The 21,389-nt window shown below is 47.0% G+C and overlaps 1 protein-coding gene across 3 annotated transcripts in view; it reads right to left on the bottom strand.

Annotated features, from left to right (window-relative positions):
• The window catches only part of NTNG1 (netrin G1), an 800,238-nt gene that overhangs the window by 69,098 nt on the left and 709,751 nt on the right, over nt 1–21,389 (bottom strand). The window contains exon 7 of one of the 3 annotated variants that reach the window (XM_086953890.1): nt 5,568–5,702. The exons of the other annotated variants lie outside the window; for them this stretch is intronic. Coding sequence (XP_086810016.1) covers nt 5,568–5,702 — 135 coding nt within the window. The remainder of the gene's footprint in view (nt 1–5,567; nt 5,703–21,389) is intronic. 3 annotated transcript variants of the gene reach the window in all.

The following is a 21,389-nucleotide window of genomic DNA, read 5'->3' as shown; positions in this document are numbered from 1 at the left end:
CCAATATCCTCAAATGTCAGTGATTGGTTGCTTGCATTGTAAATCGGTGTCTCGAGAGAGGGTACAGTCATCCTTCCTGACACCCATTCCCTGTGCTAGGAGTATCGTGGTAGTCTGACCAATCATGCAGTGAAGCCAATGAGGAAGAAGGTACAAATTTTAACCGAATGGGCACTTTCAGATTTTCCTATACCTGGTTCCTGTATGCAGTAGTGCATTGAAAGAACACAGTATATGTACAATGTCAGAGCCCGACTGCCGTGCATCTCCAATGGGACAGCGCGCAGACACAGATCTACCTTATGCATTCGCAGAGAAGACCGATGCCACCTATATATATCAACTGGGCCTGGATGAGCTTAAAATATGCCAGCATAATTCACGTAGTTTTGGGAATTTTGCATAATGCGTGTTATGCAAAAATCCGGAAAATATGCCAATTTGACATAGTTATGTGTTATTCGTAGTACAAATCTACCAAAAAATGTGCCATTAGCAGTAAAAATGAATGCGTTCGTATACAAACAATGATTGGCTGTTGTTTGAGAAGCGTTGCTTAAATGCATTCACTGTCAAGAATTAACGCAAGGACACGTTACACATCAGGAAATGACAGATTTGCATTTCTCGTAATTAAGTGCAATTTCTCCAAAGTTTTGCGTAATTACGCGAAAGGACATCATGAGATTCTCACACACTCCCAATTAACTTGGAAAAGTCATGTTTCAGGCCTTCTTTTCTTGAGGCTTCGAACATGCAATGACAACAGTTCAGACTCCTGACAAGTTCTTCTCAGAGAACAGGGTTGCCAGTCTGTTCAGGCTGGATATATCACCAGACTCGATCTGTTTTGATTCAAGTGACGTTCTTGGAATATAAAATAACATATTCCAGAATAGGTCCACCTATGCGCTCCATGCCTTCAAATAAACAGAAATCGGTGAGCTCTAGAACGAGGTTGGTGTTGTCTCAAAATGGAGTATTTAAATGAAGCAGGACGCGGACTTATGAGGCTTTGTGTACTGACTGACATGAGAGGAACATGGCACCCAACATGGGGTTGTTGCCTCATGTGGGGAGTAGGAGGTTATTTTACTATACAAAATCTCAGTACCCTTTATCTGATGTACATAGTTTATGAGATATTGTTTTTCTCATCATATGGTCCCAAGCTGCCGCAGAGTACTTACCTCTTCCAGTTTTTAGGTCGAGGCTGGGAAGCGCATGCACTGCTCTGCGAGCCATGCTGTACTGGAGTATGGAATACAAGCCCCGCCCACTCTCTGCCCATATTTGTCATTGGCTTGTGTAATTTTCCTTCGTAAACGCTGGCTTTAGATTCGTTTATAGGTGTGTTAGTCCCGCCTTAGTACCACCTTGTCTTCATTAGTAACCTTCCATGAGGACTGGACCTTTTACTTCAGTTGTTACACAGTGATTCTTTTTAGTCTGTAAGCACTAGTTTCTTTAAGTAGTTTCTCCTACTGCAGGCACAACATGCTTTCATCCAACATTCAGCGCGCCATGCGCGCTTTCACTTTCTAAGCGACCAGAACACTGGCGGCCGCTTCTTTGCATAGGTCTCACATTTACAAGAGTTTGAGCTATTTGCACTGTACATGACAATGCCCTTTATTTGTGTTAATTATCAAAACATAAATAAAAGGCATTGTCATTCACAATGGCAATAGCTTAAACTCTCGCGAGCTATTGCATTGCAAATGCTTGTTGTTCTGAGCCACTGCACAATGCTTGTGCACATAGTTAAAATCTGCTTAAAAATAGTTCCATTCTCTTAGTGACGATGGTAGTCTAAAGTGTCCTTTTTGATTTGATATTAATTTTTTTTAATGTAGCTATTTATTTTGTCTGCAATTAGAGTGGTCAGTTAGATGACACTTTATGTTTTATCTCTTTTTGAAGTTGTAGTATAAAGTCCTCAAGAGACATTGCAGCATTGTGACTGCCTGGGATTTCAATCCTAGGTTAGGTGGTGAATTATTGTATGCACAGTGCAATTGAAAGGCTTAGTTCTTAAAACTATAACTAGTGAAACAGCTGTATGAGGTTTTTGTTTAATGTATTTTATCTTTATTTTGAGCATATCGCAGTCACACTTAGGAGGCAACATGTTTTCTTTACTCTCTTTTTATGTTGTGGCACATGCTAAAAATAAAAAAATAAGAAGAAATTACAGTTGAACCAGCTTGCTAAGGCCAGACATATTGGCCTTACCAATGCTTGTAATTAATAGCATGGAACAGCTTTAAGTGTTCAGTAAATATTGCTTAAAAAGCTCATTATGGCCTGGCATTGTAGACCAAGTATTTATAATGACAGTTTCTTTGATGTCATAGGGGTTAATGTCAAGTGATATCACTTGCAATACCGCTTCATTTATCAAAACTCCAAAGGTTCTAATGTCTCAAACACAGCCTCTCTTCAGTGCCTGGCGTGACTACCTTAAAAAACACTTTTGGACTTCACCTATGTAAGTTACTTGTCATTTTTGGTATAACGTGACTTTTAGCAAAATCAAAAGTCATCCTTAGATTTCAAGTGGTTCCAGTGAGTTTTGGATCCAAAACTTTTTTATTTCTGGATGCATCAATTAATCCATATCTTTTAGGGATTGTAAGGATTGAGAATTCCAGAAAGTATTTGTAGTGAATACAAGCCAGTGTCTGTCAAATACGTTGTTCTTGATAATGTAAATTAATGAGAATACAAATTAAGGAGAAAGAAAATACATCTTGTCAGATCATTAATTCCCACATGCGTTTGTCTCGAAAAGAATGCCTTCGGAGTGAGTGGCTATTTTTTTTTTGGTTCAGCAACTAAAACACCAAGAGCAATTTCATGACTCCTCCCCCTACCAGTTGCACTTGATTAAGAGTCACGGGTGGCTGCCCTTATTTATTTATTTATTTATTTATTTTATATTCTTATAAAGCGCCAGACTAGACCCCCGAAGGGGTATCTCCGCGCTATTGCTGTACCATAAGAGTGTGCTAAATTCCGAATGTGGTTCCGTCTGTGATGACCAGCTATGTCTGTAAGGAAATCTGAGCTGAACCAATGTCTCTCGATAGCAAACAGTGGCTCCTTTCTATTTAAAAAACATTCATAATCTAGGTGTGGAGGATGTTGGCGATACCAAGTACACAATATGAGTCTCATTGTTTGAAAACGTTGTGGGGACTTCATTAAATTCCTGAACCCCTCGGACAATTCCCTACAAGAACATTTGCGGGTTCCAACGGATTCAAGAAGATTAATAGTGGATATGCATATTACGTGAGTGTTAATGAGGCTTCCAGGTTCAAAGAGGAGATGGATTTTGGTCTCAACTGATACAGACACAATATAATAAGCACTGTCAGCTACCAAGTCAGACTAGCACTTTGAGTCCTGAGTAAAATATTTTTAATAAAAGCCTGGAGTAGTGCAAAAACAAAACAAACACATATTGCTTTTCGTATACAATGCATTTGTGAGTTAAAGATCTTAATGCGTGATGATTCAGTGTACTTTTAGTTGTGAAACATTCCCCATGCAATGCAAGTACCGCTTAGGAGATGGAGCGATACATTAAATAGCTAATATTATGAGGTGAGAGAGAAATACTCCTCTGAGAAGAGCCGAAGATTCTTTATGTATATAAATTAAGAAAAACAGTAGGCAAGCATTGGCTAATTTTACGAGTCTTTCCTATGTGAGGCTATTGGCTTTGTCAATGTCTTTTAGCGATGTTGTACAGCATCAAGTTTACTGTGCAGCATGGCTGAAAGCTGAAAAAAAGCGATATGACATAGATAGCTGCATCTTAGCGCTTTTTTTCTGGTGCAGCAGGAATGGGCAAGCAACAACACAGGAGGGGGACACACAAGCTACAACATGGGAGGGTGTGACAAGGACAGGGCAAGCAACAAAGAGGGAGAAATGGGGAGACAATTCAGGAGAGGACTGGGAGGAGGAGAACGCAACTATGTGGCAAACAACAAGCTGGAGGGAGGGAGAGATGGGGAAAGAAACAAAGCAGGAGGAGCAAGGGGTACAGGGCAAACAATAATGTGGGAGGGGCAGGAGAGAGTGCAAAAAATGACACGGCAAGCAACAATGTGGCAGGGGTGGGAGGGATAGTGCATGCAACAATATGGGATGGGATGGAGGGGACAATTAACAACGAGTCAAGCAACGTGGGAGGGGACAGCAGGAAAGGGGCAAGCAACAATGATGGGCAAGCGGTGACATGGGAGGGGCAGGTACAAGCAACAATGTAGAAGGAGGCCAGCAACAATGCAGAGCAGTGGGGAGAGGGCCTGCAAACACATGCACTCTTATTGACTGCTGCAAGTAAAAGAAAAAAGGAGCTCCAAAAGCATGAGTAGTGGAAGGCCACCGAGTAAGGAAGCAGTACATGGGCATGTTCCAAGGTAAGGACAAAAATATGAACAGAAAATGAAGTTGGCCCACGTTGATCAAAGAGAAGCAAAGAAATGAGAGTGATGATAAAGCAAACCAATGCTAAACATCGGGCCAGTTCTCAGCCCCCAGAAAGTACACAAAAGTTCCTGCAAGCGATATTGCATGCACTGTCTTAGGATAGACCTAACGAAGCAAATAAATAACATGGTATGGTAAGAAACAGTACAGACAATACACCAGTAAAGCTAGAAAATTGGGAAGGATCTCTGTGCTAATATTTGTAAGAAAACAGCGGACTAGGTAGGCCATTGAATCGCATGCCATTCTCAGGCCCAAAGTTGCTATGCTTTAGAAATCACTGCAAGTGTACTTGCTGTATGCACACAAAGGCTTGCACGCGGCCTTTGTTGCACCCCTGGCAAAGTGTGGCGGCAGCACTGTTGGAGTAATTATGAGGGGACAGCAAAAAGGCCTCAAGTGCACTCTGCTGAATGTTTAATTCAAAACCAAACAGTATCTTCAATCAAAGATTAACCTCAATGTCTCTAATTGCAATATGCTGAAATTAAGCCAGGATTGAGTTATTTAACAGCCATTGGTTTTCTGCCTGGCTCCATGACTACTACATCGACAGATAATGAATTACTCCACGGCCATTATTTATTACACTGATGTCACCTAATTAATGAGAAAAGATTTTGAAGTAACACCAAAGGGCAGCATTCAAAGGAAGGGCTGTGTTAACATGCACGGGCAGGACATCACCTTTAGTCGCTTGCTAATAACAAGTGCGCTTCGTGCTGTTCGTACAGCTTGATAGCCTCACTCAGAGCACTTTAATTTATAGCTTGCAAAGCACATAGATCTGCATTTTTTAATAGAAGCACTCCCGGGCTCCAGCAGGGGAGGGGAAGAGGGCACTAAAAGCAGACTGAAATTAAATGAGCAACAAAAAGTCAATTTCTTGCTCTCATTTAGAAAATCTCAGCGTCGGTTCAGGCATTAAAATTTGATTTCAAACGAAGCTTGGAAGACTCTCCGCTCTTTGTTCTGCCTCGGGTACAAGAGCGGCGCATGCTGGCAAACAGAAGCAAAGGCAGCCAAGCTGCGGGAGAAGCGCAGCTCGCGCAGTTACTTACGTTGACATCCTCTGTGCCAGAAATATCCCTTCAGACAATCATCACATTTAGGCCCTGTCGCTCCCTCCTTACACTCACACCATCCTGTGTCCTTACAGCGGTCATGGGCTGAGCCATAAATGTTACAATGACACTCTGTAGAAATAAGACAAGAGGGATGCATTTGGGTTGAAAAAGACAATAAATGCATGCAGCTACGGCTGGTGTGGTTTCGAGAAAGAAGCACAAGGTGGCGCTAGTTGAGAAAAAGTTGATGGGCGCATGCGCATTAGTTAATTTGAGAAAAAACTATCCCATGGACCTCGAAAGTTGACAAAAACATTGAGAACGTGTCTGTAGTAGTCAGAGGAAGACTGGCTGTGCATCGGTGAAGGCAGACTGCGTGGGGGGCGCCTGGCTCGTTAAGTGGACCTGGTACCATTGATTTATTTACCTGCATTTCCTCAGTAACACAATTTGAAATAATTGTAATACACGAGAGGAAATCAACAGAAGCAGAGAGCATACACATTACCGTATTTGTCCACAAGGCTAAGTGATCTTAATGGAGCTGCAGTACGGGCGGCCATTTTCCGATAGTTTAATGAAGACTGTGAAAGCTTTGTAAAGCGCAGTCGAATCAATATACCACCATTCACTGTAAAACTTGTTCTAAATTATTAAAATATGTTTGTCTACAACATTAGAAATTTTGGGTTGTGCAGATTTTTAAAAATTTGTTTATGGTTTTTCTGTTACAGAGCTTCAGGCGTGCCAAAAAATCCTTCTTTTGTTTCAGTTTTACCCATCGCAGAGTCAGGCTACACTTGGAAGTGGAAAAAAATGAACGCAGGTTTGTTTTCTGCAATTTGTATTCATGCTCCATTTTGCGCCGCCTGTCTGAGTATCTGAAATTTCAACCGGCGGTTGACATGGTGCAAAGAAAGAGGAGATGAGGTTACTTTGGCAAACACAACAATAAGTCACTCAATTAGCGAATGATGTTAATTAATGAAGTCGGAGGCCCACATGCTAAAATACATGTTGGAACGCTGAGCAGCAGGACGCCTCCGTGGGCGAAGTGGAAAAAAGCTGGCAGGGCTGATGCTAATCAGGCTTTCAGAAGCCTGAACTGAAGAAAATAAGTCTGGAGTCAAAGTATGCAGCCAGGAAACGACATACCTCCGTCATTTAAGAAAATAAAACAAACCTCGTCGAAATGAGCGGGAGATAATTCAGAAAAGCAAATGGTTTATCAGGCCGACAAACACATATGGAAACTAGAAAATACAAATTTTTGTGCACTGCCACATTAATATTGCATCAAAGTCCCTGCAAGGCCTGTTTATCAAAGTGGTGCTGACATAAATTAACTGGTGCGACAAGAAAAAAACCTTCTGAAGATGCAGTAATTAAAATGTGAAGATCCCTTCAATCATCTGTGGAAGTGCAATGTTCCCACCGCCACTGCTCCACCAAAGGTCAGAGGTGTTAATGCAATGAAATTGAACATACCATGCATTTCACATAATATTACAGGGGATCTGCACGGCTATTAGTGTGCGCGGGTGGGTGGCGCAGCGGCTGGACAAATCACGCGCTGATGGCAAATGTTGCTGGAGTGGACCAGTTTTTCCCATAATAGCAAGGCTTTCTTTGTGACACCGTGACATCCAAGTATTTTAATTGCATGCAATCGCAGTGTCATTAAAAAAAAAAACAGCGATGCACCTTGGGAGCGTTTGGTTTGGTTACTGTAGTCTGGGATTAATGACCAGGAAACGTTCGCCACTGTAAACAGGCAACAAGGAAATTATTATTTTTGCTGCTATTAATAATGTCAAGCATGACCCCAGAGGGCATTCTCAAGCCATTAATGACTGAGTGATTTCACCTCCACCCGCGTCCCCTCCTCTTCTATCATTATAAATGGAGAGTGAATACACATTTCTCTCCTCTCCAGGCATGGTTGCAGTATTTGGAAATAAATGGAGAGAAAGGCCTCTTCCATTGTGTACATAAACAAGCTGTACCTTTACTCTCCACAAATAGGCTTCTGCATAGTCAATGGCTAGTTACTTATAAAATACAGGCTGACCCCTTCACACCTCCCACAGGGCAACACAGATTGTGTGCACTGCATGACATCTGCAGTAAAGGGTCGTGCTTGTGGAACGCTCATCAGCGGACTTTGCAATTGGGAGCAGAGTTATTTTCTGGAAATTGCTGCACTGCCAATAAATGAAGCCACCAGTGAAGCAAGCGTGTTTCCATTTGATTTTAATAACCTTATGCCATAACCAACCAAAATATATCACTGTAAGAGGGACGAATATTTATTTTCAACCCATTTGTTTCCCTTATCGTTTGCCTTACTGGTGATCACAGAATTTCCTGAGTGCATTTCTCCTTCAATACAAGCATGCAGTCTGCATTAGGAGCAACACCAATGCGTCAATCGTGTGCTTACATATGCCATTTACTTTAACTGTTGTCCACAGTTTCTGAATTCTCGTAAATGTAATTCCAAAGATAAGGGCTGACGACTGCCAAAGAGAATTAAGCTCCTTCTCTCTTTCAAAAGGCCTCAACTGGGAGGAGGGGATAATATATATATATATATATATCTATCTATCTTTCACCAAATGCCCTGGAGCTTCGGAGAAGGCACACGCAGCAGTCCCTACCACCCGGTCTGCACCTCGAGGCAGTTATTTGGATCCATTTCATTATTTTTCCAATCGCCGACGCGTTTCGAGGTCAACACCTCTTCTTCATGGGCTACTGCACAGATAAAATGACGGCTCACCTGTGTTATCTTTATAGTAATTTTGGTTGATGATAACACCACCCATAGTGGGCGTGGCACACAAGGAATGCTGGTCCTTGTAGTTCCAATGTTGAGCATTAGTAAAATACCTTAAGTAGGTTCATAATTTCTGTGTCGTTTGAGAGCATTGTTCATCCTGTAGTAGGTAGGAGCAAAGAACTGCAAGCTGTATTAGCTCTGGGGCTGCACGCTTCTGGAACGAACGTTGGCTCCAGGGCATTTGGTGAAAGATTGATAGCACGGCCGCCCTGGCCGTGGGAGAGGAGCACCATTTCCGAATGGAAAGGCTTGGAATGTAAACAACGTTTGTTCCAGAAGCGTTCAGCCCCAGATCTAATCCAGCTTGCAGTTCTTTGCTCCTACCTACTATAGGATGAACAATGCTCTCAAACGACACAGAAATTATGAACCTTCTTAAGGTATTTTACTAATGCTCAACATTGGAACTACAGGGACCAGCATTCCTTGTGTGCCACGCCCACTATGAAATTATGAGCCTACTTAAGGTATTTTACTAATGCTCAACATTGGAACTACAGGGACCAGCATTCCTTGTGTGCCACACCCACTATGGGTGGTGTTATCATCAACCAAAATTACTATAAAGATAACACTGTGAGCCGTCATTTTATCTGTGCAGTAGCCCATGAAGAAGAGGCGTTGACCTCGAAACGCGTCGGCGATTGGAAAAATGAAATGTCATTTGAGATGTCATCAGTGATGTCACTGACCATGTCATGAATGATGTAATATGTGACATCATCAGCAGTGGATTGCGGGTGCGCGAAATATAGTTAGTACAACTAACTATATAGGAGCAATTTCAATGGTTTTTTATATGCTATTTCCTAACTATATAAGGCCTGAAACCTATGGTTTTTTCAGTGAATTTGCAAGGTTTTTTAAATGCTAACTCCTAACTGTATAAGGACTGAAACCTATGTTTTTTTCAGTGAATTATTACTATTATGTTTCTTATATAGCGCCGGAATCGACCCCCGAAGGGGTATCTCCGCGCTTGCCTTGGGAGCCCGTCCTCGCTTTTCCCTGTGAGATAGCCCCTACAGGGCATCCCCCAGGTGAAAGCCAGGCATCCCGCCGCGGGGGGGCCGTTGTGGAGATTAAGCAAGCTTAATGCCCAGAGTTGCAGAGTGTGAACCCATGATTAGGTCAGGCACCGAAGCGAGAATTATTGAGTCCATGGACATTTGAGCTAAAGACCCTGCCGCGTCGGGAATTGAACCCTGGTCCCGGGTCTGACCTCTGCTTCAGGGTCTGCCTGCTCTAACCAGTGAGCCACACTTCTCCACAAAGGTTTTTTAAATGCTAATTCCTAACTATGGGCTTCATTAGGATCGCGGACGGACGCAAGTCCGTCCGCGACCCCAGAGCAGGAGGGAACCTCCGCATGGCATGCGGAGTTCCCTCCTGTGCAATTAGGATGTGACCGCCACCCTGGTGGTCACATCCTCTATTTTTAACATTGCGGCGGGTGCGGCTTCAAGCTGCACCCGTGGCAATGTTAAAAATGCAGGTGTTGCATTTGTTTGCAGAAAGAGGCAGGCACTGCGCGGTTCCTGCCGCTTTCCGCATACAAATGCAGGGGGGTACCACAGGTACCCCCCATGTGCACCCCCCACCCCCCTTCACCTAGGGGGCCCGCAACGGGCCCCCGCAGTGAAGTTACACATGCTTTTCCACGGCGGAAAACCCGCCGCGGAAAAGCATCTGAAACAGGCCATCCTAATATGGGAGACGGTGTCTGACAGACACCGTCACCATATTAGAGCTTTTCCACCGCGGTTGTAAGCCAGCTGCGGACGGAAACCAGGACCCACCAGCCATCCTAATGTGGCGGTGGGTCTTTGGTGGGTCCGCCGGCCCAGAGGATGCGGAAAAACCGCAATTCTAATGACTCCCTAAATAAGGCCTGAAACCTATGGTTTTTTCAGTGAATTTGCAAGGTTTTTTAAATGCTAATACCTAACTATATAAGGCCTGAAACCTATGGTTTTTTCAGTGAATTTCAAAGGTTTTTTAAATGCTAATTCCTAACTATATAAGGCCTGAAACCTATGGTTTTTTCAGTGAATTTGCAAGGTTTTTTAAATGCTAATTCTATTAGCAGATAACAATTAAATATGTTAATATCCATTTGGGACCACCTGAGCAGCCCTAGGGATCCGATTTTTGGACTGGAGCAAGATGCTCTCTGATTGTGCCGTATTTCTTGCCTTCTGCCCCCCTGATTGTGCTGTATTTTTGCTTCTGCCCCCCTGATTGTGCCATATTTCTAGGCTTCTGCCACCCTGATTGTGCCGTATTTCTTGCCTTCTGCACCCTGATTGTGCCATATTTCTTGCCTTCTGCACCCTGATTGTGCCATATTTCTTGTGTTCTGCTCCCTGATTGTGCCGTATTTGTTGCCTTCTGCCCACTAATTGTGCCGTTTTTTCTTGCCTTCTGCCCCCTGATTGTGCCGTTTGTCGAGCCTTCTGTCCCCTGATTGTGCCGTTTTTCGTGCCCCTGCCCCCCTGATTGTATTATCTTTGTCAGTGTTTATTCACTGCTGGTATTGCCTTTGCCTGTGTTTCTTTGCTGCTGTTATTGTCTTTGACAGTGTTACTTTGCTGCCGTTATTGTCTTGGCCAGTGTCTGTTTGCTGCCATTATTGTCTTTGCCAGTGCTTGTTCGCTGCTTGTATTATCTTTGCCAGAGCTGTCTGGGCTGTGAGAGCTGTGTGGGCTGTGAGAGCTGTGTGGGCTGTGAGAGTGTGGGCTGTGTGGGCTGTGAGAGCTGTGAGAGCTGTGTGGGCTGTGAGAGCTGTGTGGGCTGTGAGAGCTGTGTGGGCTGTGTGGGCTGTGAGAGCTGTGTGGGCTGTGAGAGTGTGGGCTATGAGAGCTGTGTGGGCTGTGAGGGCTGTGAGAGATGTGTGGGCTGTGAGTGCTGTGTGGGCTGTGAGAGCTATGTGGGCTGTAAGGGCTGTGTGGGATGTGAGCTGTGAGGGCTGTGTGGGCTGTGAGAGCTGTGTGGGATGTGAGCTGTGTGGGCTGTGAGGGCTGTGTGAGCTGTGTGGGCTGTTAGAGCCATGTGGGCTGTGAGAGCTGTGTGGGCTGTGAGAGCTGTGTGGGATGTGGGCTGTGAGGGCTGTGTGAGCTGTGAGGACTGTGTGGGCTGTGAGAGCTGTGTGGGCTGTGAGAGCTGTGTGAGCTGTGAGATCTGTGTGGGCTGTGAGAGCTGTGTGGGCTGTGAGAGCTGTGTGGGCTGTGGGGGCTGTGAGAGTGTGGGTTGTGAGAGCTGTGTGGGCTGTAAGAGCTGTGTGGGCTGTGAGAGCTGTGTGGGCTGTGTGAGCTGCGTGAGCTGTGACAGCTGTGTGGGCTGTGACAGCTGTGTGGGCTGTGAGGGCTGTGTGGGCTGTGAGGGCTGTGAGAGCTGTCTGGGCTGTGAGAGCTGTGTGGGCTGTGAGAGCTGTGTGGGCTGTGAGAGCTGTGTGGGCTGTGAGCTCTGCTTCTTTTGTGTCTCGGTCTACCTAGCACAAGATGAATGCCAACACTTCCTGGTTAGAAGTGTTGACAGCCAATGAGCATGCTGCTTTCCTGCGAAAGGCATGCTGATTGGCTTCCACTGTCTGTCAACACTCCAAACCAGAAAGTGTTGGCAGCCATCTTGTGCCTCGGTAGAACCAAGGTACAAGAAAGCAGTGAAACAAAGGTGCAAAACCCGCAAAGGGGGCAGGGTAGAAGCACCCTGACCCCCAGGCCTGCTCAGGGGGTCCCACAAGGCCCCCCCAGGCCCCACAAAACGCGCACGTGCGTGGACGGTACGCGCATGGTGCGCGTACCCTCGCGATTTTTCGGAAAAAAAAAATTGGGAGGGCCTTGTGGGACCCCTGAGCAGGCCTAGGGGGTCAGGGTGCTTCTACCCTGCCCTCTTTTTGAGTTCTACATGTTTTTATTTTTCTGCTTTTCTGTGCCTCAGTCTACCGAGGCACAAGATGGCTGCCAACAACTTCTGTTTCGGAATGTTCACAGACAGTAGCAGCCAATCAGCATGCAGCTCGTACTCGGGAAGGTACAGAGTACAGTAAGCTTACGTGCACTCACGGTGTCCCGCCCATAGATATATAATTTGGGAAAATTGAATTTTCTCAACAACTACTGGAGGGATTTTCACCAAATATACAAAAGTCACTTCTGCATACCAGGCTCTACCATTTTGCCAAGTTTGGTATAATTCCATTCAGCCGTTCGGGCTGTAGCCGTGTCTAAAGGTCCTATGGGAAATTGCATTGGACTCAATTTCACATTCAATTTTCTCAAAAACTGCTGGAGGGATTTACACCAAACATACAAAAGGCACTGCTGCATACCAGTCCCTACCATTTTGCCAAATTTGGTGTAATTCCGTTCAGCCGTTTGAGCTGTAGCCTTGTCAGAATGTCCCTATGGAAATTAACATGGGGAAAACACGTTTTGGGACCCCCCTTTTTTCTTGGCCCCCGCTTGACGAATCCCCCCGAAACTTTCAGGGAAGGAGCGGAGCGCAGAGAGGCAAATTTAAGGAAAATTACAGGCAGATCCCTCAATCGGCGCCAAAGTTATTCCCAATAGAATGTTCGGAATTTCCTATGGTAACTAGGTCCCAACTATATATACCTACTGGTGACTGCCAGTAGGTAATATATATATATATATATATCCCCCTTCTATCAGTTTAGCAATAAAAGTGCGGTAGTAGTGGCCCCAAATGGGGAAATTACAGCCCTCATACCAACATTTATACCCAGGTCAAATTATTAGTGAGAACAATTCTAGTAACATTTGTACACATATAGAGAGGTGCATTCGCAGTACCGGCACCCTACTACCCAAAGTAGCCCCTGTACATTAGAAAAGCTAATGTAAATCATATAAACATTTCACATAAAAAATGTTTCTTTACAACAACGCTGCAGGCAACTGCGCACCTGATGCATCATTAGAAAATGCAAAAAAATACATACAATTGAATAAATAATGAATATCTAAGAGGTTCCTACTAATGCTCTTTGAATCTCTGCGAGTGACAAGGAATGAAGCTGCTGTAATGGCAAAGTTATTAAATAAAAATCCCATTCCATTAGAATTTTTTAGAACGGTCTAAAACTCTCTTACACAGATGTCCTAGTTTCTGTGTCCACAGCACACAGCCATTAGACTGCGGTTGTTCTATTCCAGAGCACAGCAATTGGCAGAAAAGCTAATTCTATTTAACAGGATGCTATTAGATCACGAGTTCCTCGTTGGCACACTGAGGTTCACATTATCTCAGCCTAATTAATTTCACAGTAAATCGGGCATTTTAGTTTAATCGGTGCCAAACAGAGCAAAACACGAGTCAGAGAGAAAGACGCGTGCATGTGTTTTTTCAGTGGCGGGGAGTGTTGTGATTGTCTGTGAGCAGTGTGTGCCAAACGTGCAGCTCGGTGTCCGATGCATTTATTCCTGTGTTCGGTTTTAACACTGTGCCATTGTGTATTTTGTACAAGCGCGTCTTTCTGGTTTGCACATTTAGTAATCAGTGGCTTAACACAAAATGGCATTGCCCCCTGCAAAATGTGATGAGAGGCCCGTCGTCTCCCAGATCGTACAGATATATTCATTGATCTTGGCCTCATTAGGGACCCACTGATGGGTTGGGCCCCCTCAATGCTGCAGATGGCCTTCTTGGGAAAGCAGAGTGACTTTCGTGCATGTTTTCCTATTTCTTACTCCATGCCATTGCACACATTCTGCAAGCAAGGGCATGTGCTTGGGAGGAGACCCCTCTAAAACAAGGAACCCTAGGGGCTCCCTCACACTGTGGGGGCTGCAGGGGCCTCCGCTATGCCCCTGTTGGTAATGTGTACTGATTGGATGTGCTTGTCTCAAAGTCCTCTATCTCATCAATGGTTTATTTCATCTTCCACACAATATGTTAAAAGCATCTAATACATATGAATCTACCCACCTGCAGAATTGTTTGGGCTTACCTTTCAATGTACATCTTTACTCTTCACCCCTGTTCTTAGACACATGATACAAGACTACAAATACCTCATAACAATCATGTAATCTATATGTGCTCTAATTTGCCTCTTACTAGCAGATGTCCTGGGAAGGAAGGTAGCCTCATGACCAAACTGAATTCTATCTAAGGCTGGATACCAGCCAGATGGTAAAATAAAAAGTCCATAATTCTAGCTTCTTGGAATGAACCCGCCTCATTGTTCATAAAATTTTGCTTCTCTTCTTGTGTGATGCTCCTTGCGAGCTTCACGGAGAACTGTGCCCAAGGTGCATTTTGAAGGGATATTTCATGAGACTGCAAAACAACACTCAATCAATCAATCACAACACTTATAAAGCGCACTACACACCCGTGAAGGTCTCAAGGCGCTGGGGTGCTGCTGCTAGTGGTCGAAGAGTCAGGTCTTGAGGAGTCTTCTGTAGGCCAGTAGGTCTTGGGTCTGTCGTAGGTTGGTGGGGAGGGTGTTCCAGGTCTTGGCGGCTAGATGGGAGAAGGATCTGCCACCGGTGGTCGTTCTTCGGATGCGGGGGACTGTGGCGAGGGTGAGGCTGGTGGAGCGGAGCTGGCAGGTGGGGGTGCACTAGTTGAGTCATCTGTTGAGGTATGCTGGGCCTGTCTTGTGGAGAGCTTTGTGTGCGTGGATGAGGAGTTTGAAGGTTATCCTCTTGTTGACGGGGAGCCAGTGCAGGTCTCTCAGGTGGGGTTTGACATGGCTGCTGCGGGGATGCCGAGGGCCAGACGCGCTGACGAGTTCTGGATGCGTTGCAGTCGATTCAGGAGCTTGGCCAACGTTCCTGTGTAGAGGGCGTTTCCGTAGTCCAGCCTTCTGGTGACGAGGGCCTGGGTGGCAGAACTTCTTGTCTCAGTGGGGATCCACTTGAAAATCCTGCGGAGCATTCTGAGGGTGTTGAAGCAGGATGAGGAGACAGCGTTGACCTGCTTAGTCATGGAGGGTGGAGTTGAGGATGGCCCCTAGGTTGCGTGTGTGGTCGGTGGGTGTCGGGGCTGTTCCTAGAGTTGTCGGCCACCAGGAGTCGTCCCAGGCTAAGGGGATGGAGCAGAGGATGAGGACCTCCGTCTTGTCTGAGTTCAGCTTCAGTAGGCTGTTCCTCATCCATTCGGTGATGGCCTTCATTCCTTTGTGGAGGTTGGTCTTGGCGGTGTGAGGGAGATGATCAGCTGGGTGTCGTCCGCGTAGGAGATGATGTTGAGGTTGTGCTGTCAGGCGACGTCGGCGAGGGGTGTCATGTGGATGTTGAACAGCGTCGGGCTGAGGGAAGAGCCCTGGGGTACGCCGCAGTTGATTTCGGTGGCAGTGAAACGGAAGGGGGGATGCGGATGCTCTGAGTTCTGCCGGAGAGGAAGGATGTGGTCCAGTCCAGGGCCTTCTCTTGGATCCCGGCGTCTTGAAGGCGTGTTCGTAGTGTGCGGTGGCAGTCTGTGTCGAAGGCGGCTGACAGGTCCAAGAGGATGAGGCCTGCTGTTTCTCCGTTGTCAAGCAGGGTCCTGATGTCATCAGTGGCGGCGATGAGGGAGGTTTCGGTGCTGTGGTTGCTGTGGAACCCAGACTGGGACGGGTCGAGGAAGCGGGTCAGTTGTTTGTTGACGATTTTCTCGGTGACCTTCGCTGGGAATGAAAGAAGGGAGATGGGTCGGAAGTTCTTGAGGTCCTTGGGGTCCGCCTTGGGTTTCTTGAGTAAGGCATTGATCTCAGCGTGCTTCCAGCTTTCCGGGAAGGTTGCTGTCTCGAAGGAGATGTTGATTACTTTCCGGAGATGGGGTGCGATGGTTGTGCTGGCTTTGTTGAAGATGTGGTGAGGGCATGGGTCCAGCGGTGACCTGAGTGGATGGTGTTCATGATCTCGCTGGTATCCTCATTGTTGATGCTGGTCCAGCAGAGCAGGCGGTTGGTGCAGGTGGTTGTCATGGGGCGGTGGTTGTCAGGGCGGTCTTGGCATTGAAGCTGTTGTGGATGTCTGCGATCTTGCGGTGGAAGAAGCGAATCGCACAGGTCTTGCGAAGGCGGGATGTCGTTGGGGTTGGAGAGTTCTTTCACGATGTTGAAGAGCTCTTTGCCGTTGTGTGTGTTGTTATCCAGGCGATCTTTGAATGAGGCCCTCTTGGCGGCTCTGATGAGTTGATGGTGTCTGCGGGTGGCGCTCTTGGGTGCTGCGTGGCTGTCCGGTGTTCGTTCACGGAGCCAGTTCTTTTCCAGTTTTCGGCATGTCCGCTTGGAGGCCTGGAGGTCTTCGGTAAACCAGGTGGCTTTCTTGCTGGTTTGGATGTTGGAGGGTGCCTTGAGTGGGGCGAGGGTGTTGGCGCAGTCGTCGATCCACTGTCTGAGGTTGCGGGTGGCGGTGTTGGGGTTGGTGGGTTCGGCGGGTGGGCTCTGTGCGAGGGTGTTGGTTAGCTTGTCTTCTGTGACCTTGCTCCAGCGGCCTTGGAGGCACCTGTTGGGTGCGGTGGCGCGTGGTGGGCTTCTTAAAGGTGAAGTAGATGCAGTGGTGGTCGGTCCAGTGGGGTTCGGTGGTGTGGTTGTAGGAGACGTGGGGGCTTGCACTGAAGGTGAGGTCGAGCGTGTTGCCGGTGGCGTGGGTTGGTGTTGTCACGAGCTGTTTGAGTCCGAGGTTGGCGATCAGGGTGGTGGAGTTGGTGTTGTTGTTGTTCTCGAGGTGGAAGTTCAGGTCCCTGAGGAAGATGTAGTCCGTGGAGGCGAGGGCGTGTGTGCTGATGAAGTCGGCGTTGGGGTCGCTGGACTATGGTCGGGTCTGTAGACAAGGGTTCCTCTGAGGGTGGTTTTGGGGTCAGTGTGGATCTGGAAGTGCATGTGTTCGGCGGTGCTGAGGGTGTCGTCGGTGTTGGTCGAGACTCAGATGGTGTTCTTGTGGTGATGGCGATACCTCCTCCTACGACATTGGGGCGGTCCCTGCGGGTGATCTTGTAGCCTTCTGGGATGGCTATGGCGATGTTGGGGGCTGAGGCGGGGTCCAGCCAGGTCTCCGTCAGAATGGCGACATCTGAGGAGGTTGAGTCGATGAAGTCCCAGAGTTCAACAGCATGTCTGGGATCAGGGTGGGTGTTGAGGAGGACGCATCTGAGGTAGTTGGGTTCTTTTGTTGGCGGCTTGGTGGGCCGGATGCTGGTGAAGCTGCAGATCCGGCAGGTAAAGGGTGCTTGGTGCGCTTCGGGGTGGCCTGGTGGCAGGTGTGTTTTCGTCCGGGGTTGAGTACGTGGAGGGTGCTGGCATCGTAGCGGAGTCGGATGTTGTGGTGTTCGCAGGGGCCAGGGGGTCTGGCACTGGGCATGGTCCAGGCACGGACGGGCGCAGACGGGCTTTCATTAGGCACGCCAGCAACGAGCCCGCTGCACACGGCAGCACAGCGGCCGCCATATATGGGGGTGTAGGAGGGAGGAGTAGCTGGGAGGCGGGAGGCAAGGGCAGCAAATGCCAAAGAGTGGGGCGGGGACGCAACAGCGGGACAGTGGCAAAGACAATGTAAGGGAGGGGGACAGAGGCAATAATGGCCACAGGATACAGAAAGGAACAGTGGCAAAGACAATGGCAGCGAGGGGGACAAAGGCAATAACGGGCACAAGATACAGAAAGAAAAAATGGTGGCAAAGACAATGGCAGTGAGGGGGACAGAGGCAATAACGGGCACAAGATACAAACCTAGGGCCTACCACTAGCCACCAGGGATGAGGCGCAGGTGTTAGCCTGCGGGTGGAGGAGGGCCTCGACTTTCAGGAGCGGCGGCGTCAGGGCACACAGGCGGAGCTGTATGGTGAGGGAGCGACCTACCAGCAGGTCAAGGGTCACTGTGGTGTTCAGCCTTTCCACCAGCTAATGCAGTCACACACCTTCCAGTGGGAGGTTCTTCCAAGATGAGGGACAGAATTAGATGGCACATACATTTAAAGCCAACTGGATCACAACAACTCACTAAGGTTTCAATTCTGACAGCCGGGTTCCATGCAGGTAACATCAGTGGGGTGGTGGGGTTGCGTGCGGGAGGATTTCGAGGGACAATGCAGAGGAAAAATTAAATAAATAAATCATTTTCCCTATGCATTGTCCCTCAAAATCCCCCCCACCCCCAAGCGGCCCCACGACCCCAATGCTGGTACCTGCACAGACGTGGCTATATTCTGATGTCATTCAGAAAGTATTCCTACCGAATCTGTCCCGGAATGCTTTCCGGACGACTCAGATCAGGGGAGTCCGACTGAGCGATTTGTGTGTATCTGGATGCTTCTGGGTAAGATTCAGCCGGATTCTCATTGACTTCAATGGGAGCCTCTGTACCTTCGGAACGAGAACACAGGCTCCCCATTGAAGAAAGGGGTGGCTGGGGAAAGCCTTACAACCTGTGGCGAGCACCCCATGGTGCCTGCCACACTATGCATGGTTGGAAAGAGGGGTCCCTAGGGTACTCCCATGGGCCTGATTTAGAAGGCCCTGGGTGAAGGGGGGCCTGCTATGGGTCCTAAAGACAGAGTCGGCATCAGATTCGTTCAGGAGAAATCGGAACTGCTGTCCGAATCGGTCATCGTACTCGCTCGCCTGGAAACTGAGTCCATAGAGCTGTACGATTCAGCTCCGAAAGATGCAACCTGTCCAAATGCCTTTCAGAACCAATTCGGACAGCCCTGCAGGTTTCCGGTCATCATAATCATTTGTTGGAAACTGCGTATGATTCGGTCGGCAGCAAGGGTTCCGGATCGGATTCAACACACCTGAACCTGATTCGGAGCACTTCCGAATGACATCAGAATCGACCTCCAAGTATATATCTTCCTGGTTGTTGTATACTCTTGTGGTCAAAGATCCCGGAATCTGTAACATCTGCTGATGAAATGCCAATAATGGAGTTAAATGTAGGATTGAGCTCCCGATTGCTAAGATATTCATCTCTGATGTTTTGGGTTTGAGTTTTATGAAGCAACAGTTAATACCACTTCCAAATTCTGTGAGCAAAAGTTTAAAACCTATCCATGAAAAAAATGTCTATGGGAGAACATTTAGGTTGTTAGTTATAGTGTGGTGGATGCCCACACTCGAGATTCATCTGCCCCACTGGAGGTAGGGAATCAGAGCTTTTCTGATACTAAACCCTCAGCTGGCTCTAACTTCGAAATCCTCTGGTCTGGTCCATCTGCTGCAAGCCTGTCAGGTTACAGTGAGGGCCACCACCATGTTTAGGGCAGGACATTCTTCGCTATGTGCACCTGTCCAGGACGACGGTGTGAAGGATGGAGTTCCCAGGCAGGAAAATCAATTAATGATGCCAACATGCAGGAAGAAATCTTTCTGTGAATCAGAGGTATTGCTTCTTTGTTTTTAAAAAGCTAAATCTTTGCAGAACAAGTGATTCAAACATGGCATCCATTGTGCAAAGGTCTCGCCTTCAGTGCACCTGCCACTCTGGTGACTGCACCCAAGTCTTTAGAGTTCCCCAGCTGGCAGACATGGATATCTATCTTTGGCAGGTGGGTTTCTACCAGAGGAGAACAGGCCATAGCCTCTGCTGACATAGGGCCTTCTGGGCCGCTCACCCAAATGAGCCTCTAAATATCCTGGGTTATCACCACTGTTAGAGTGAGGCCACTATTTCAGAATAGCATGACAGCCTCAACGTAAAGGTAAGTGGCCCAACAATAGGGTCCATCATCCACACCCGCTATTTTCACAGGGTGGATGCCGACACCCCCCCCCTCACCCCCCCTCCCCCCACCCCCAGCTAAGAACCAGGGCTCAATGAAGTAAGCAGAACTTGTCCCGGTGTAATTTTCCAACTCCGGGAAACATTCAACAGCACCTGCACTGTTGATAGCTTTCCACTGAGCAACAAAGTGCAGGCGGCGGAGTGGCATTCCCCCCCTTCCCCCCAGCTTGGACCAATTCAAAGGCTGAATTAAAGACCATCAGCTCCGCTTTTATGCGGGTACAATCCTGCCTGGATGCGATCTGTATCCTCACACCTAGGTGCCAAAGCAGTGGAGAGGAAACAAAGATACACAGCGTGTTATCACTTCACAAGCATTTAAGAGAAACTACGATTTGAAAGCAAGCTTTTCACTCTATGATGTCACTTGCATACTGTCTAAATTAGTTAGACTCCCCAACTTCTTTTTAGGAGTTTTACCCTGGTCAAGCCTTTCTTGTAAAAAATACATGTAAATTCTGTATGTTCTGATTCTGCAGGGCCCTCCCTGTCTTGCAAAATGACACACAACAAGGGAGCTGCCTAATAACATATATATCTAGGCTCATGCAAAAATATATTCACCCTATACTTTCTTTCTACGAGCTATGAGAGCAACCAAAGACATTTGTGACAGGCTGATAACTCATCTAAGAGGATAAAATAGTACAAACCCAAAAGTAAGAATGCTCTAGAATCTGAGTGCTCACAGAGATGCAGCGGTGTCCATAAGGTGCTTTAGCATGTTAGATGCATCCAGTGCTGCTAAAGGTTTGGCCACATCCTGAACGACACTAGTCTGCATCTTCAGGATGTGGGTACTATGTTAACCACTTAAACTAATACCACGTCTGAATTCCCATGACGCCGAGCTGGAGAATGTGCCTGTGTTGAAAGCAGTGTTGGAAAATCGTGAAATGCAAAAATCACAAGATCATTTCATATCATGATTCTGCTCAACCTTTTTCTGTGAGATTTTCCTGTCCCTCCATCTCATCATGGCACTCTGCGGAAGAGGTCCACTTTATGAAGACATAAGCTCATCATTTTGGCTGCTGTGTCTCTCTCCAGTGCCATGTGCCATTCAGACCAAAGTACTTCTACCTGTGCCTCCTCTTCAACAGCAATTATGGATTACAACTTGGAATCTATTTATTCACATGCCGGCACAGATTTGCCTTTGGGTTATTTTGTTCCAGGATCCTAATGGTACAGTATGCTTTTCTGAGGAATACTTTGTGAAAATGTATGGTGTGTAAC

This window comes from Lissotriton vulgaris, chromosome 1_1 (genome assembly GCF_964263255.1).
Source record: "Lissotriton vulgaris chromosome 1_1, aLisVul1.2, whole genome shotgun sequence".
NCBI classification, from domain to species: domain Eukaryota; kingdom Metazoa; phylum Chordata; class Amphibia; order Caudata; family Salamandridae; genus Lissotriton; species Lissotriton vulgaris.
Note: the sequence above shows the minus strand (reverse complement) of the source record. Positions and strands in the feature narration are given on the sequence as shown.